We start from the raw sequence: 18225 nt of genomic DNA, 5'->3' as shown, positions 1-18225 counted from the left end.
GGGGCGAGGCCGTCGGAGCCGTCGGCGGGGGCCATGTGGCGGTCGCCCGGCTCGCTGCCGCCCCAGCCGGCGGCGGGGGAGGCGGCGGCGGCGCTGCGGCGCCTGGCGGCCTTCTTGGGTCGCGCCCTGCCGCTGTGCCGGGCCCACGCCACGCAGTTGTACGCCCGGGGGCTCTGGCAGCGCCTGGTGGCGGCGCCGCCCGACGCCGTGCTGCAGGCGCTGCGGCGCCCCCTGCGGGAGCCCTCCGGCGCCGCCGGGGGGGAGTGGGGTGAGTGGGGCCGGGGGGCACAGGCTGAGGAAGGGGGGCTCGGGGGTCGGGGATGGGCCGGGGCAGCCCTGAGGATGCGGGGCAGCCCTGAGCGGTGTCTCTGGGAGAAAGTCGGTTTATTTCTGTCGAGGCCTGGGCTGGCGTGGATTTAACGTCGTCTTCCGGGTTTTAATAAAAGAGGAGAATCTCCCCCGCAGCTGCTGAGCCTCTGTTTTTGTTGCCCAGCTCGTACCCGGAGCCTCTCTGCTGCTGCCGCGATGCTGTGCCATTGCTCCGTCCTGCCGCGGAGCTGAGGCTGCCTTTCCCTGCCTGTGTCTGGGTGGCAGCACTCGCCTTACCCAAGTGTGGAGCTGTCCTGATTCAAACAAAATACAGCCTTACAGGCAGGAGTGGTACTCGAGGAGGCGCTCAGCAGAGGCTGATGTGGTGGTGGACTCATCTTAAAGCTTCATCCACTTCATGCTGAGAAGTGAAGTGACGCTCCTAGCTGTCAGGCTCCCCTCCTCTGACTGACTTCTGAAAAACAGGAGTAAAATGAACCCCCAAAACCCAAAGAAACCCAACCAGCCAACAAACAAACAAAACCCAACACACCAGTGGAAAGATGTAACAGTTACAGTCCTCCAAATGCCCAGACTCTGGAAACGTGGAGGACAGCTGGAAAAGACTTAAACGCTGCTTTCCTATATATCTGTAATAACGAGTGTCTGGCAAAGGACGACAGAAAGCAGCTTTATCTTTGACAAGCTATTTAAGAAGCACTTCATATTTTTAGTAATTTTCAAGTAACTAGAGGAGGGCAGCTACGAGACTGTATGAGAGGATTTACCGCTCCCCAAGCAGAAGGGAAATACGCCAGTAACAGACTTCCAGGCAGGGTACAGAAATGAAGATAAAGCATCTGACAGGTGCGTTATTTTGGGGGCCCGAGTTCCGGCAAAGAGATCGGTTTCAAAACTTTCAAAAACAAGTAAAATCTTTGACAAAGAACGTAGCAGAGGAGCAGCCTGCAACCTGCCAACGCTTATTAAGCATTGGTAGTTCTCATGTAGCACTAGTTGTGGCACATGCAGTGACACATGAGACACGAAAACATGTTGAGTGTAATGGAAGGGTCCACAGAAAATAGCGTGTGGAGCTGTGTACTTCTTGGCATGAAGGGCAAACAGAAATCTAAATTTGGAAAGTGATTGAAGAACTGTGAATTGCGACATCACTTGTAACGTTTGTCTCTTGGATCTGAAGACCTTCAAAATATTAACTGTAAGACTTCTTTTTAAAAGTTTGAGGTATCAGGGGAAAAAGAAACATAGTTTATGTATGCATGAAAAAGACACTGGATTATGAATTATCTTTGAGAGCCAGCTGGAAACAAGGCAGCTTGTCTTGATCCAGACAGCAAGCAGTTTTGGGAAGCAGTGAGAAAAAACCTTTAATATATTTAAGAAGTAAGAGTCAAAACTGATTCTAAGCAATAACAGGAACATAAAATTGAATGCAAATAGAGGCTGGAACAAAACTAGTATTTGGATAAACTCATCAAAAAGAGAACTGTAAAGGAAAATTACCTTGATCCTAACTGTACATACAGGAAAGCCCATGAAATGATTTAGACACTGAGGCGGTGGCCTGAAAAGTAGAAAGAGTCAGGAAGACAAAGTATTGTTTTCTAGATTTTAAAATTGGAAAATCACTTATTGAGCCATATTCAAAGTGTGTGTTATAGAATCTAATATAGAAATCGCTGGATCAAAGGATACAAATTATGGCTGAAATGAAGCACATGTTTTAGAAGAATATGAAGCCTTCCTGCTGTGGCTAAAATAGAACATTTCTTCTCATGTTTCTGTAGAGATTAATTGTACTTATTAAAAAACGAGAATTCATCTCTTTTCTAGCATAAAAAATATAGTATGATATTTTACATTTTGAAGGTTTTGAGACACGCTCAGGATTTTGTGAGAAAATTGGAAGCATTGTTAATGAAACGTGTATGTGCTTGCTGATCTGATGCCTGAATTGTTTGCGTGCTTATTATCTGTCCACCTTGTCATATGATGAAAACCCACTGTAATAGAATACAGATTTCCTAGTGAAGTTACCTGAAAACATCCACCTATATCTGAAAATGAATTCACTGTATCCTACAATAGCCTATATTAAAATAGGATTGATAATATGAGAGGGAGCTAATTTAAGTGCATTGGTTCCACTTCATAACAATGGATATCAGACACTTATCTTGAAACTCAACATCAACAAAAAGGCTCTTCCTTATATTCCTATGCTGTATTAACTGTATGTGTGGTTCTTCAAAATTATCAGATATTTAAATGGTAGTTATACGTTTAGTTTGAAATGAGTAATCAAATGCTCTCCTAACATGCAGTCGTTCACAGAAGTACTTTTTTGGGGTGTGGCTGTGAGAATAAATTATTCCACATGTCCAAGTGACATTGGGATCATGTACCCCAAATACCTCAGTCAAAGTGTGTGTAAAGTGGCATTTTGATTTCACCTGGTAAAACCTTTGCTTCCTAAGAGTTTGAGAAGTTGTGCATTTATACAGTCACAATCCCCTAATACTATTATGAAAGTTTTTCAGAATCTGTCCTAATATAAATCCTAAATGAAATTATAGGAAAACACAGGTTACATTTGACCAGCATTGGTTTGAAAATGTAAAGTTGTCAGTTCATGCTCACATAGGTCTGCAATTTCAAAAGTTACATTACTGCAGACTGGCACGAAACTGTTATTCTCTGCAATACTTCATTTTACTGTAGGGATTTGGTTAAATGCACATGCTGAATTGTAGTTTGAGAATTAGGTGAGCAAGAAATTGTCATTCTGTTGTACAATATTGTATGCAAGGGGATGACTACATGTTCTGTAAATCAGTTTTAAGGAATATTTTCAGATATTCCTCAGACAATGTTTCATTATAATAACCATATAAAGGGTGGAACCCTGGTTTCCAGTTGTACCCTACTGAAAATTTTCAGATCCATTTTTAGATACAGAAAACCATTTTATATATTTTATACATTTAAAAGTTGACTTTTGCCATGTTGCATCTTATTTATCATGTGATTTATGCAGATTGGTCACATGCACAGAAAATCCATGTCTAAGTACTTTCATATTTTACTGTAAGTTACCATTTGTACTATTATTCCATTTTTTGGCATATAGTTCTTTCTGCTGAAGATTTATTTGCAAATGTATGGACCAACTGGTTAAAAGACATATTAGATTTCATCTTGAGAGCCACCAAAGAGGAAACAATTTGAGAAAACTACCATCTTTAACATTCATAAATAATAATAAGTAGTACAACAACTGCCATTCTGTAGTTTGGAGGGATTCTTAATGTAGATGGGTTTTTCCTTTTAGCTGGCAAGCTGGGACAACAACTGAAATTTGGTAGGAGCGTTATTACAGATGATGTGCCTGTTGTCTTGCATGAGATCCTGCTAGTCCTGTTAACGTTCTTCCATCAGACAACTGAATTCAGGGAAGTTCTATAACGTGTATTACTGCTTTTAATTATAGTTAAGTGAGATTTGTAAGGAGAATTGTTAACTTCTTCATCACCTGACATACTAAAAGATAAAGCGGGCAGGCTTTGGGTTTGTAACCTTTTCATGAGTTCTGACCAATGAAGCAGAGAAGTGCAAATTTCAGTAAACACTCTTCAACCTAGTAAAGTTAAAAAGCATCAGGATGAGTTGTACTTGAGTGACACAGCTGGATGAGGATGAAGTAAGGTGAAGATTGGGATAAGTAGATATATTCTTTTATAACAAAACCAGTTTACTGAGTACATAATTTATGGTGCCCAATAGAGTTCTAAATACTCATTTTCATGCCAGTACCCCAAAGAAATGCAATCAGCTCCCTTTAAACTCAAAACTGAGGGTCTGGTTTTGGTTTTGTGAAATAATTTCTCTCACTGACACTGATTTCTCTTAATTGATGGAGCGAGTTTGTTCTGGTACATGGTGACAGTTGTTTTCGTGTAAGTGATTTCTGCAAGAGAAATTTAAGGAGTCAGAAACAACAGTTTGAGGTTTGGGCTGAGCATGAGAGCATCCATGGATTTTTGATACTTAGTATGGATTCTGATTGTGTTGGCTACAGAGATGTGTCTTACTTTTTGGCATGGCAGGATTTGGTTTCACTTGATATTTGTTAATCGTGTGTGTATTTGTGCCCATTTTTTGAATTAACTCTTGACTGCTCAGGATTTTCTGGTCGAAAAAAGAGGATGTACTGGGAATGTGTACTCTGGCCTACACCTTATAGATGCTTCCTTTGGACTGTGATGCCATTCTGGTTTCAGATGATAGGCAAGTGGGATGCTTTGAAACAAAGCCTTTCCTGGTATCTGTTTAGGTACCTTGCATTGGAGGGTTGGTTTTGTTGTCAGAGTGAGTTTATGCCCAGCAAAGGAAACTAAGATGCTTGGAGATCTGCCTGTAATAACAAAACAGGCATGTCTCCCATATGGAAACAGATCGTGTTTATCAACAATTCTAAGCTGCTGAATATAACTGAAGGTGTGCATATATATATATTAGTACACTTTTAGTCGACGAAGTCTTCTAATAGCATTGATATGTGACATTGGCATATTTTTGTGAATTCTGTTGTTATGCTGTTACCCGGAGGAAGAATGACAGTGTTTCTTTTTGCACCCCGAGTATCTGATGTCACTGTAATGATAGAAAGCTTTTTTCTTTTTCCCACTGGTGGTACAGTCGAGTCTTTTTAAAATATAGAGTCAATGAAAAACACCCAACACGTAACCCAACATTTTGAAAAAATACTGCTTAGAAACCAAAATGCATTTTCAGTATAAGTATGGATATTTAATATATCTGCATGCTTCAAAATGAGAGTCACAAAATTGCAACTTTATTCATATGTTTCTCATATGTCTCACATATGCTAAAGACATATTTTGTAATAGGATGACACTCCAATGTATTTTCAAAAGTCCTTTATATCATACAATGTCATGTCATAAAAAAAAAAAAAAAAAAAAAAAAAAGATTTAGGAGGAAAGGTTTTTGCTTGAGTTATTTTTGCTTTGGTTTGCAATACAAGATTGGCCAGTATATTTTAAAATGTGCGCCAGTTGCTAAAAAGATTATATGTTTCAGCGTTATGTACTTGAGTGTTTTAAAATGCTGAAAATAAAATTTCCTCCAGTGAAATAATGAACATGTATGCATTTTAGAACGGGCAGGAATTGTCACAAGTGTTATTAGTACTATACTAATGAAAAGAGTTTGTGTTATACATGAAACAAAGTGGAACACCCACTTCTCATCAGAAAAGTAGATTTTTTCTTCACCTGGCAACACTGCTGAGCAGCTGGCTGTTCAAAATAGCCCTCAGCGCCTTGAGGTTTAATGCCTTCTCTCTGTCCTTTTCTCAGTACCTGCTGACATGAACTTGCTTGCTGAGTCTCAAACTTTGTTCTCTTTCCTGACCCATTAGTGGTTTGTCCCCATTGTATCAGACATAAAGATTTCTGTGCATTTTTACTTATTCAGGCTACCTTCATTTATACATTTTATGGCATGCTGTTCAGTCCCAGAAACTCTAAAGTAAATTAAATGAGTGAACCTCCCTTACAAAATAAATGGCAATTTTTCTTCATCGGCAATAACTCGTTTCTTCTTTTGACAGTTTCTTCTTTCAAGAAGAAAGAAGTTTCTTCTTCTTTCAAGAAGAAACTTAAACGTTTAATTCCCTGCCTAACATTTATCCATCAGAAAGCAAAAATACTCTTTGTGTGTAGTTATTTGCCTCCTTTTATGATTGTCAAGACTTTGGGGGAAAAAAAAAAGAAAAAAAAAAAAAAGCAATTCCTTTTATTGCCTAAAACTGTTGGATTACCATTTCCCATTATATTAGTCTCATCAATTATTTGCTTGATTTGAAGGCATTGCCAGAAAACATTGTTTTTCTTCAGTTGTTTCAAAATACACCCATCCAATTTCATGTCTTCCTGTATCATATCTTGCAGAGACATTAGAAAACAAAGTAACCCCTTCTCCCTAAAAGGTTCACAATCTTTACTCTGGCTTAGTGTTTTGCTTTCTTTTCTATTCTCATATTACACCCTTATCTTGAAGGTTCATTAATTAAAAATTACTTGATATTCAGAAGTCCAAACAAGGAAAAATCATTTATAGAGAAAGGTGGCTTTCTTATTTGATTTTGTATTAGAGAGAATTAGAGTGTATAAAATTAGAGTGCCATGCAGACACTGAAATTAATTCTGGTTATAGCTTAGACAATATTAATGCTGTTTTAGGCCCAAATGTTTTTTTGCTGGACTCTTGCCTTGATCATGTTACACTGGAAAATAAACACGTTGACATCGTTGGGACTGTTTTCAACAGACTGTCATTTACATGTGACCAGTAGAAATGCAAGAAAATTAAGAGTATTAGAGGTGGGGTCAATAAAAGCAGCTGCATTCTTTGTTATACAGGTGGGCAGGCCAAGTTCTGGAAAGCTACCCTGCTAGGTATGCACATCTATCTACCCATGGGAGAAAATGCAAACAAGGAGACATTTTCTAAATCATTGTAACAGTTTGTTTCCTGGGTTCTCTAGCTCTAATCTATTTTAAAACATTTACAAGTATTTAGAAATCTAAAATAACTTATAGCAAAACTATAGAGAACTCAACAAATTGTTCTAGCTAAAATACAGAGGAATTAGAAAATGTAAAGTGATCTCAGTAAATGATTCATACCAGTATGTTTCACTTAAAAATAGTGAAATAGTTCATTTTTTAAAAGGGAGCATTTTCTAAAGAACTAAGTAATGCCAAACTGAAACATTTCATCCCCAGTCAAAGAAAATATGCTGAGGAATCTAACTTTGGCTCACATCTGATTGGTAATAAAAATTAATTTGATTCTCCCAGCAGATTCACCAGCTACAAAGCTGCTAGGAAAGTATGTAAATGCAATGACTGTAAGTCAAAACATTTCATCTATTGAACAGCTGCATTTATTTTAAAATCAGATCTAATGGTATATATTGTCAAATGGGGATACCTAGGAAAGGCGTAATGAGCAAGTTTGTAAACAGAAGAGAGTGATAATGTTTACTGAATTCTCTTGTCAATTATACTAAAGTAGTTCTGCTAAAATAGTAGAGTTTTCCACATTTGCACTAGTTCAGCTAAGAGTAAAACTTGACCTTAATTTTGAAAGGGGAACACAGCTGAAGAAAAATAACCAATTCTCCCACTTATGCAAAATATTTTTTTTCTGTCTGATGCTGCATGTTTATTGCTTGTTGTTCTCTGACAACACTATTGCAGAGGTGTTAAGCTTTTTATTAGAAATCTCTTCTTTTTCTTTTCCATACAGATGACGACACATTTTCCAACGTGTTCTGTGAAAACTCTAAGAAACTTATCAATGTACACTTGTTTGCCCTGGCCGCCGAGTATTATTCTTTGTCCCATCTTGGAGTGTGTACCCCATTAGAAGAACTACTTAAAGCACTGGGAGGAGACAACCAAGGATCAACTGGTATATTTACATTTATATTTCAGTCTTTATTCTCTCACTACAGGATCTTCAGATTTTTTGTTTTGGAGTGTTTGTTTTTTGTTCGTTTGTTTGTATGTTTGTTTGTTTTTTCGCCTATATGAGTTTCCTTCCTACATGCTTCTCACTTTGACTCATTTGTTCTTAGATAATTTCTCCATTACCATTGTTTAGAAAATGGATTCTCTTGCTAAAATTTCAGCAGAGAGGTCATGACATTCAGAATGTATAAAGCTTTCCTGAGACTCAGTTTTAAAGGGTATGAAATAGGCAAGCAGGCACATCATTATTTAACATACAAATTAAATATCTGATTAATTCCTTTTTTTTTTCTTCTAATCTTTTCCTCAGCAGCAAGAATAACAATTGCTACTCTTCCTTCCTTTTTTTTTTTTTTTTTAAGTCTAAGCCCAATAGTCGACAGCCATTCCTCCACGAGTAGTATTTTTTGTTACAACTTTTATTTAATATTAAACATGTGCTTAGATACTTAACATAGCCCAATAAGTGTTGGATATTTCAAAATAAGCTGATGATGTTAAATCTGTATTTTTTGAACCAATACCAAATATGTGTCATAAAACTAGAGTAATTTCATTTTCTATATTTGAAAAGATTGACTCAAACACTTTTGAGCTGGCATCTTTACTTTGAAAGTCTTACCCCTGATTTTATTTATTGTTTCAGATGGTAAACTGGCATTTATACTTACTTTTGACTGTTGTCATTTTCACAGAAAATGTGCTCTTCGGTCATCACAGATTTGTCATTGTCTTTCAGATTTCTCATTAGTTTTTCAGAGACAGGCTCTAAGCCCCTCTGCCGTTGCTTTCTAGAATGTTTTGTCTCTATAATACATTGAAATGCCACTGACATTTCTATCCTGTGATAGCACCATTAGATACATTGGGTATCTCTCCCATTTCCTACAGCAGTCTTCTCTTTTCAAATTTACCATTTTCCAGTTTTCAATTTCTTCAGAATGATGAAAAAGGACATAGCTAAAATAGTCTTAATGGTTTGCTGTGCATTGGTCTTACTATAAGTTTAGTTCCTGGCTTCTTTCCTTCTGCTGTTTTTCAGTCTGAGACTATTCTTCTTTGACAGCTGTGTGATGGTTTTCTTTTGCTTGTTTTGTAGCTCTTACCATTTTTGTTATGTTCTCATTCCCTGTGTTCTGCCTAATTTTCATAATTCTGTAGTTTTACCTTGTTATACACATACTTAAATTCATACTTGCATTAGCTTTCTTAGGCAAAAATACAAGGATTCTTTCATCTTTTTGTCATGCAGAATGGAACATCTAAAATAAGGCAACTGATGATTATTTTGTCCTGTGTCTTGCAGGAGTGCTGCTTGGTTGGGTAGCTGGGGCCTGGGATTGCGGTGTAGTAATTCTAAGTGGTACTTCTCTGAGAAAATAAAACATGTTCCAAATGGTATTATAATTCAAAACTTTTGTGTTGAATTGGCAGTATCAGTTAAATTAATGTGGTTGAATTTCCTGATAATTGTTTGGCAAAAGCAAAATACCAAATTACGTATTTGTAGTATGAAAGTTGCCAAATGAAAGTTTTGATCCTTTAAACTATTTTAGGTATTTTTGAGTTAATTCTGTATTTCAAAATATATTTCATTTCCTGACTTACTAAACCTTGCAAATCAAGAGACATGTCAGTCTGAGAAATTTATGATGGCCGTGCCCATATTCTGAAAAATATGCATCAGGATTATTCAATTTACGTTTGAGATGTTTTTAATAAATTTTCCTGTTCTAAAACAAGCACGCTTATAAGCCTGTTCCCACAGGCTGCATACTTGCATAGTTCTCGAACTTCTTCAGCATATTAATATAGGCGTTTTACCATTCTTCCTTAGAGTGATTGCTTGAAAAGCTAAGTACCCATATTTAAGTATAGTCTGAATGTGAAGGGGTTTCTCCATTGCTTCCTACCTAAGTTCGCTGTGTGTGCCATTGGGTTGCTTACAGTGAGCAGACAGGATCCAGAAGAACCTGGCCCAAGGGAGAGAAGGCAGCAAGGAGAATTTCTCTTATGTACCTGATATAAGAAGAGAGGATTACTAGAATATTGGAGTTAGAGTACTCTCTACCTTTTCAATATGTTTATGGCCAAGGTAATAGTCATGCAGTGACTGTTAACAAACCCATCTTTAAATTGCATGGACTGTAACTATCAGTTTGTCTCAATGTCTTTTAGCATATGGTCAACCCAGTCCCTGCCAGTCTGGCTGATAGAATTGAATCACAATACTGTAACTTCTGCACAGATAGTGGTTTGGCATGGGTTGTGAATTTTTATCTAGTATATCTGAATTTCCACAGGTAACAATGGTATCAAAACCCCGCATCTTCCCAAAGGAGGTCTTAGGAAGATCTGCATTAGGCCTGTAAGACAGTCTCCCCTCATGCTGTCTACTTCATAACTAATGATTTAGGTGCAAATGGCACTGTATAGGGTTGAAGCAGTTTTTCAATTGGAAAACAGCTATTTATGCTAGGGGGGTCACAGTGTAAATAAGCAACATTTGAGTACCACTAAAACATTAAGCTTTCCTTTATGATATCCAGAGTACTTCTGTGAAGTATTTCAACCTCACTTTCCTTTTTGTCACACAAGGAAGTTCTGGCCATATAATCCATCCCACAAACAGAGATTTTTCTGTTAGATTGCCATATGTTTGCTTGTTTGTCAAAATAGTAAAAAAATAAATAAAACAAACAAAAACTATCCCAAGCAAAATTTTGCATAAAACTCAGCAAAAATAAAATTTATGAAAAGCAGGTAATTTTCCATAAACAGTGTAATTTTCCATGGGCTGAAGTATAGTCAGTGTTCATTCCACAATAAGTAAGCATGTAGTTAAGAAAATTCAGTTACTGAGGTGCTAAATACCTTATCTAAGTAGGTGTAAGTAAACTGTATTTTTTTTATCTGGAACCTCAGTTAAGTTCGGTCTTGTTTCTGGATTTACCCCTCGGTGTTTGAAATACGTTCATTTGACTTAAGTACTGTTTGAAATTCTACTTCGCAGAGCATTGCCCTGTTCAGTCATTTGAGTTCGTATTATTGCAAGGTATAAAAGGTGTGATATGTGGTGATAGTTCAGAGTGAATGTGCTGCTTTGGAGACCAGACAAACAGAACTTACATTTTTGTAAAAAAAAAAAAAAAAAAAAAAAAAAAAAAAAAAAGTCTATTTCTTCATGTTCCCCTTCTTTTTCTTTTCTTTTTCTTTTCTTTTTTTTTTTTTTTTTTGACAAGCTTATCCACATACCGAAATGTTTAAAGATAAATGAGAAAAGGTCTATATTTTTTCTCTCTCTCTTTTTTTTTTTCATTTGAAATGGTTACAAATTAAGAGTTTTTAGGAGGCTACAGAGACCTCCATAGTTTTAAAGTTAATGAGGATCTTTAGTGAACACTTTAGCAGATCACTTGTTGCTGCCTTTTTTTTGTTTGTTTGTTTAAAAATATTTTAGGCTATTATTTTCTTTTGTCAGTTCATAGAGGCTATATTACATTTTAAGTATTGTCATAACCGTTTATTATAAAAAAACAGATGTTTAAGAAATGGAGAGATCCTGTGGGTTTTGCGAGAAATATAGAAAACACTAGGTTTCTCATGAGCTCAGTGCAATTCCCCACACTCTTTTAAAGAAGTAATGCTCTTGGCTGTGTTCCCAGCATGGTCTGATCAAGGAATGAACATAGTTTTTGCCTAACGATCGGATTCTGGACAGATGAACACATACTGTGCAAAAAGCAGAGAAGGGGAAAATATTAATCTCCGTAGTTATGTGGAAACATTTTGTTTTCTAGGAGCATGCTCAGCAGTAGCAGGCTGGTTTCTTCTACCCTCACCCAGACATACAAAAATTGACATCAATTAAACTCACAGGGTTTCTCACAGGGGAGTTGCTTCTGAGCTGTTCATTAGTTGAGGGATGTAGAGATCTAAAGCAGTGGCAGAAGTTGACTCCCTCTCATCAACAAATTCTGAGTCATTATTTTTCTGGACAGATGTAACAGTTCTGTAATCCAACTGTAGCTTAAATAAAGAAAAAAAAAATGCAGCTTCCTTTGAATTTCACCGGCATTGCTCATAACTTTTATTTCAGATATCTCCCACTTGGTCCTGTGACCAAATCTGGAGAATTAACAATCTGCACTATGTGACTGTTAATTGTCCTTGCCCTTATATTTCAAATATGTAAAGTAAATGTGATAAGTGAGATAAAAATTAATGTTCTTAATGTATAAAGTAGTAGTTTTGTAGTAGTAGCTTGTGTCTAATATCTGGTCAGATATTAAATATGTACTTTAAAAAAAAAACTACACTAGCAGAACTAAATTTTAAAGTGTGTTGAATTTTACTAATTTATCTGTAATTCAGAAGTTTAGTCTTTATATAGTATAGTATATAAAGTATATATATATATATAAAGTATATATAGTATTTATATAGTGGGCGTTTAATTAAATATTACTGCACTTAAAATATAGAAAATTCTAAAGCATACTTTTAGGGTGGTATTTATTTTGACTAAACATAAGTTTTCATTATTGTGTTAATGTGTATATGAATTGTGTTAATGTGTATATATTTTTGTAAAAATGATACAGGTATCAAAACTGATGAGTTTATGAATAATAAGAAATCACATGAAGTGCAAGTGATGTCTGAGCTTGTGGACAAAATAGCAAATTACTGTGGTATAAAACAGGTAAGAAAGTGCTTTGTACTGTATGTTACTGCATAGCTTCCAGATTAGTCTCCTTATTTTGTTCAAATACCATATTTTGATATTCTGCCTCTGCTGTTCTTATTTTTATCTAAATAATTGTAGCGAAAGAAGAGCCTTCCAGTGCAAGCTGAAGGACATTTTTGTTAACAGATGCACCAGTCTCAATGAACTGCCTTTTAGTGAGTCATATTCATTTTATGGATCAAAAAAAAAAAAAAAAAAAAAAAGAAATATAATCATCCTCTATACATTGAACAGCTAAAAAAAAAAATATACAGTTTTTTTGCAATGCACAGGTACTGTCTCACTTATCTGTATTACACTGTTGGCAATTTACCACAGACACCAGTAGTAGAGCAAAACTTCATCCTTCTGTCAGATACACAAGACTACAACATAGACACCAATGCTGAAATTCTGGGAAATTTGGAAAGCACATCTTTTTATTTATTTCATTTTTATTTTATTTTTATTTTTTTTCTGGAACAAGGGATTTAAATTATTTCCTGTTCTTTAATGCTGTTGTTCACCTTTCTTTAATGTGGATGGAGATCTTCAATTAGGAGTTTAGGTATGACCTATTCAGTTTGCAGAGAACACTTGAACACCTCCAGGGATGGGGCATCCACAGCTTCTCTGGTCAACCTGTTTCTGTGTCTCACTACCCCTCACAGTAAAGAATTTCCTCTTTATATCTAATCTAAACCTTTAGTATTTTGAAGCCGTTACACCTTGGCCTATCACAGTTCTCTAAGTCATTGTTGCATTAAAACCTTTTAGATATTTATTTATAGGCCTGCTCACAAAAATACAAGCATCACAATATTCGACTTTATTCAGTACCTTATTTCACATTGCATTAGACAAAAGTAACACTAATACTTACTTATTTTCCATAAGAGTAATTTGCCTGTGAACTCTTTATATATGAAGCATTGTTTGTTTCCGTGATGAAAATCTTTGTTAAGACTAAATTTTTAAGCAGTTGAGTGAACTGAGTTGTTTTAACCATTTTAATCTTTGTAATGCTAGTTAGTGCCTAATGTATCTTCACTCTTGCTTTAGTCTGTAGATAACTAGTCAACCTGGACTCTGTTTTTGATTCCTTTCTATATCTAAGCTGCATTTGCTTTCCACACGAGCAGCTGTAGGTGTTAGCTCTAGGAGACTAACTTCCTCCAGCTTAATACTCATTCCCAGAAAATTTTCTGGAGGACGCATTTTATAGTTGTTTAAAAATAAACACAACACTAATAAGGTTATCTGCCTAGATTTCATGAGTTATCTGCCTAGATTTTATGCTGAACATATTCCCCCTGAGCCTTTTTAAGAAAGGATGTCTGAGTCTAGTTAAAATTGCTGTATCAGATGGGGGTAAAGGAAGAGAGATGGCTGCGCTTTGTAAGACTAAGTCTGTGTTGTTTTGATTTCTGGTATATCTTGTCCCCCAGATGTGCCTGGCCTTCATAATGAGAGAGTTAGTTGGCCTGCTTCATACCTGGGAGGTTGCTAAAAAGTAATGGCACAGACAGTCATGTGCTGGTGATGAAATACAGGACCATGTTCTGCTTAGTGGTATGGACATGACTGCAGAGTTTGGTGCTGCCACCATAAGTCCATGGCAGGTCCCAAAACTTGGATTCTGGTCTGAGTAGCTGAAGAAGAACTTTGTTTTGGAAGTTATTTAGCTCAGACTGAGTTTAATTTAGATAATACAGCCAATATGTTCTGGTGAAGTACTCTTCAAGGGTTTGTGTCAGGCATCCAGCATCCATGGAATCTGAGATCAAAACTCTGCATTCTGATGTGTCTGTCTTGTGAGGAACAGCTGCACAGGGCAAAGTTTTAGGCAATCTTCTCTGTACAACTGGGATTCACAAGTAAATAGAGAACTGCAATTAAGGCCAAATATTACTGGATGAGCCATGATCAATTTGTGAGCATCTGCTATCATTCAGAGATGGAGCGCAATCCCTCCAGTAGCTCCTTCAGGAGCCAGACACAATGACAAACACAGATGCCCTGAACAACCACAAAGAGTAAAAATGCAGAAATAGCAGATAAATAAAAGCAACTTTCTCTATTAATTAGCATTTTTTTTTTTTCCTTGCTTACCTTATGCTTTGGGCAAGAATCAGTTGTTCAAGTGTTGAAGACTTTGATATACTGAAAAAGTTATAAAAAAGTATAGTTTTCTTATAATGTAATAATAAATGCTCTCTGCATTTGCTGGAAGGTGAGTTGGTGGTGTTTCATATAACATTTTCATTTAGATTTTAAATAGTTCCTTTGAGATTCAGGAATGAAAGGAAAGGAAAACCCATATTCAGAGAGGAAAAAAGTAGAGCCACCTTAATGACCTAACCTAAGTCCCGATGTAGCTGGTTACTAATAAAATCTCAAACCAATCATTATTAAGTATCTGTCAATATGCTGCAATTTCAGCTTGTGATTATGCACTTGTAGTTATGGCTTGTAGTATCTTTAGGATTATTTTCTGTTTATTTTTTTTTTTAATGTAGCATTTAATGAAAAATATGATTGCAATATATCACTGAATATGAAATGCCGACTGCTTTATATTAACTTTTTTTTCCATTTTAGTCATACACTGTAACAGAATTTATTTGTTCAAAGTTACAAATCCCTAATATATGAAAAGAGCTTTCCAGTACATGTTAAAAAAAAAAAAAAAAAAAAAAAAAAAGGAGAGAGAGAAGCCAGCCTTCTTCTCAGTTATTAAAAAGCAACTTCTTTTGTTTTGGTTACCTTTCAACTTAAGAAAATACATGAATTATAAAGTTTTAGGAGAGTTTTTTCTTTATTGATTTTTTTCTGTCCTTCTCAGGAAAATGTATGTAGCTTTTAATTAAAAAATCTAGAGCTATGAAAACACAACACATGTTTTACAACAGCACATGTCCTCAGGGTGTTTCTTTCAGATATTACAGATCACTGACAGATTGAAAAATGCCCTCCATTTCACCTCCATACCGTGATGTATAATGGGTGGTAGAGGATATTGTCCTCCTGTGGTATTTTACAATGTAGTATAGTAAAAAGTAAAAATGAGAATAAAAGCAACAATTTTACTACTACAGTAATCACTTCTAGGTTAATGATTTGAGTTAAAACATTAAAGCAAAACAATTTAATATTTTTTTTCAATTGTTTACTGCCCCTCTTAAGTATCATTCTTATCACACAAGTGGAACTTCTTAGAAAGTAGCTCTTGATTAAAGTCAGAAAAGAAGCCAGTGATAATTCTTCTCTGCTTAAATGTACATTTGTTTTCTTTAATGTATTTATGGAAGTTTTCCTTGGAAATTACAGCATGTGCAGCAGGAGTTGCAGTGTATAACCTAAATGTAATATAATTCTGTATTCAGCATCCATTTAATTTGTGATTTTGTGCTGGGAAATGCTGGAATGCTTCTGGAAATGGAGTTCTTGATTGTGCAGTGCCAGAAACTGTTTAAACATAGTACCCAACTCACCATGGACAGGACCTTTGGAGTTCATTATATCATGGAAATTTCATTTTAAAGGTTCATGCTTGGCAGATATACTGTGGATTGCTGATTACCTTTCCTTATGTAATCAAGGGAAGGTAAAGCAGGGACTAATTTAATCCAGTCTATTTGTTTAGCACAAGATCATTGCCTTCTTATTTTTAGTCAAAATTTCCTCTTTTTAGAACTGTTCTCCCAGTGCTAATTTAACAATGTATTACTGTTGCCCAGAGAAGCTGTGGATGCCCCATCCCTGGAAATCTTAAAGGCCAGGCTGGATGGGGCTTCAAGCAACCTGGTCTGGTGGGAGGTGTCCCTGCCCATGGCAGAGGGGGTGGAGCTAGGTTATTTTTAAGGCCAGTCTATAATTGTATGACTCTTTTTGCTTGGAAACAGCTAAAACTTATCAATTTGTCTTTACAGCCACCGGAGTTCACATGCATGAGTTAGGAATAACTTACTAATTTACTATCCAAATACTGACCTTCACAGAAATAATTAAAATACCTTGCAGAAGTGGAGGTGTGCATATTCTACATAATAATGTCTGTCACATAAAATAATGGGTAAAATTATTCCGTAGGCACTTTTATTTATTTACTTTTAAATTATCTGAGAGGTTATTGGTCATAAATGTGACAAACATTTTCAAAATGCAAAAGATGCTTAGAACATATCAATTCTATTTCTCTAAATCCTCTCCTGTACAGATTTCCTTCAAGAAATTTGAGGATTGTTGTATATTTAGACAGCAAACATGCAGTAATATTACATGAAGAATGCAGATGAAAAAGCTACATGTGGCCTAGATAGACAATTTTTACCTAATGGCATATATTCTCCCGTTTTAAGTAGTCCTTTGTGAAAGTAGTTTGTTTCTTTCTAGCTCCATGGCTGTACACATCTTGAACATTCTTAGAACAGAGAATAAGTTTTTATTTTTCATTTCAGTACAGATATTGATGTGCTGCATGTTCTTACCTAGTAAAAAACTATGTGATTGAGTGTGAGATAGATCCGTGTAGTATATACTGGTATTTAGACGTACAGAAATCAATGTAAGCTTTTTATGAATATGTCGCAAACCAAGTACAATACATAAAAAATATTCTTGAATCAATCAGTTTCAAGAACATCTACAAAGTCATTTTATTTATCCCACAGATACATACCTGAACAGAAGGAAGCATTATAATTTCCTTAATTTAGAGAAATGTAACTCTGACATTTCTTGTATGCATGTGTTTTATTATAAATTAAAGCATACATGATATAAAACTTTGATTAAGTAATTAAAGTTCTCAGGTTGCCCTTGTTTTTGCTACTACTCTACGCAGTGTTTCCCTTCCTGCATTTTGTCAGTCACTGAAGTAGCACATGCTATCAGCTATGAGAGAAACTAAACTTTCAGCTAATTGTCCCTTCTTTTCACTTCTTCCTCCAGAACGCTCAGTGGAAAGCACGTGACATGTGATGCCCTTTGTTTTATTATGAAACCATCCTTATGTTACACAGATCTGTGTGGATCATTTTCACAGAATGGGAAACTTGTATAAAAGGAATTTTGACTTTGGAGGCAGTATTGCTATCATATGTCTTTAGGTCATGTCTGAAGTGATTAAGTTAAGCACTGAACATGAAGATGCTTTATTCTGTATACTTAGTGGTAGAAGACTCCTAAGTACAGTAGCTAAATGCCTAAACTTAATACTGTGAATACTTCCTTTCCTAACTATATGTTCTGACCCAATTTAGCAAGGGTAGGTGGTGGTGCTAGTGTTTTATGGTTATTTTCTTTAACAGAAAGCAGTTCTGTGTCAAAATATATACTGAAAGTCTTTTCCAAAAGTGTCACAACATGTGTAGTGCATAAGCCTTCCATTGTCTATTTCCTGGAGGAAATCAGTTTAGATTCTGTGTTTTAAAGTCAAAAGATGCACCAAAAAGTAAATGGATGAAGCATGTTAGGAAGTATAACCGATAAAGTAATTATGAAATTCAGGCTTAATTTTTTTGAGCAATTATTTTTCATTTGATTAAAATTTGTCTTGTTGCTCACTAATTTAGTGCATCTTTCTAATTTTTCTTTTTC

The 18225-nt window shown here is 36.0% G+C and overlaps 1 protein-coding gene across 2 annotated transcripts in view; it reads left to right on the top strand.

Annotated features, from left to right (window-relative positions):
- Nucleotides 1-6: 6 nt before the first annotated feature.
- The window catches only part of METTL25 (methyltransferase like 25), a 74855-nt gene continuing 56636 nt past the window's right edge, over nt 7-18225 (top strand). For both annotated transcript variants that reach the window (XM_035338288.1, XM_035338296.1), the window contains exons 1-3: nt 7-268; nt 7672-7836; nt 12500-12600. In XM_035338288.1, the coding sequence (XP_035194179.1) occupies nt 34-268; nt 7672-7836; nt 12500-12600 (501 nt within the window). In that variant the 5' untranslated portion in view covers nt 7-33. The remainder of the gene's footprint in view (nt 269-7671; nt 7837-12499; nt 12601-18225) is intronic.

Source organism: Oxyura jamaicensis, chromosome 1 (genome assembly GCF_011077185.1).
Source record: "Oxyura jamaicensis isolate SHBP4307 breed ruddy duck chromosome 1, BPBGC_Ojam_1.0, whole genome shotgun sequence".
In the NCBI taxonomy this organism is placed as follows: domain Eukaryota; kingdom Metazoa; phylum Chordata; class Aves; order Anseriformes; family Anatidae; genus Oxyura; species Oxyura jamaicensis.
Note: the sequence above shows the minus strand (reverse complement) of the source record. Positions and strands in the feature narration are given on the sequence as shown.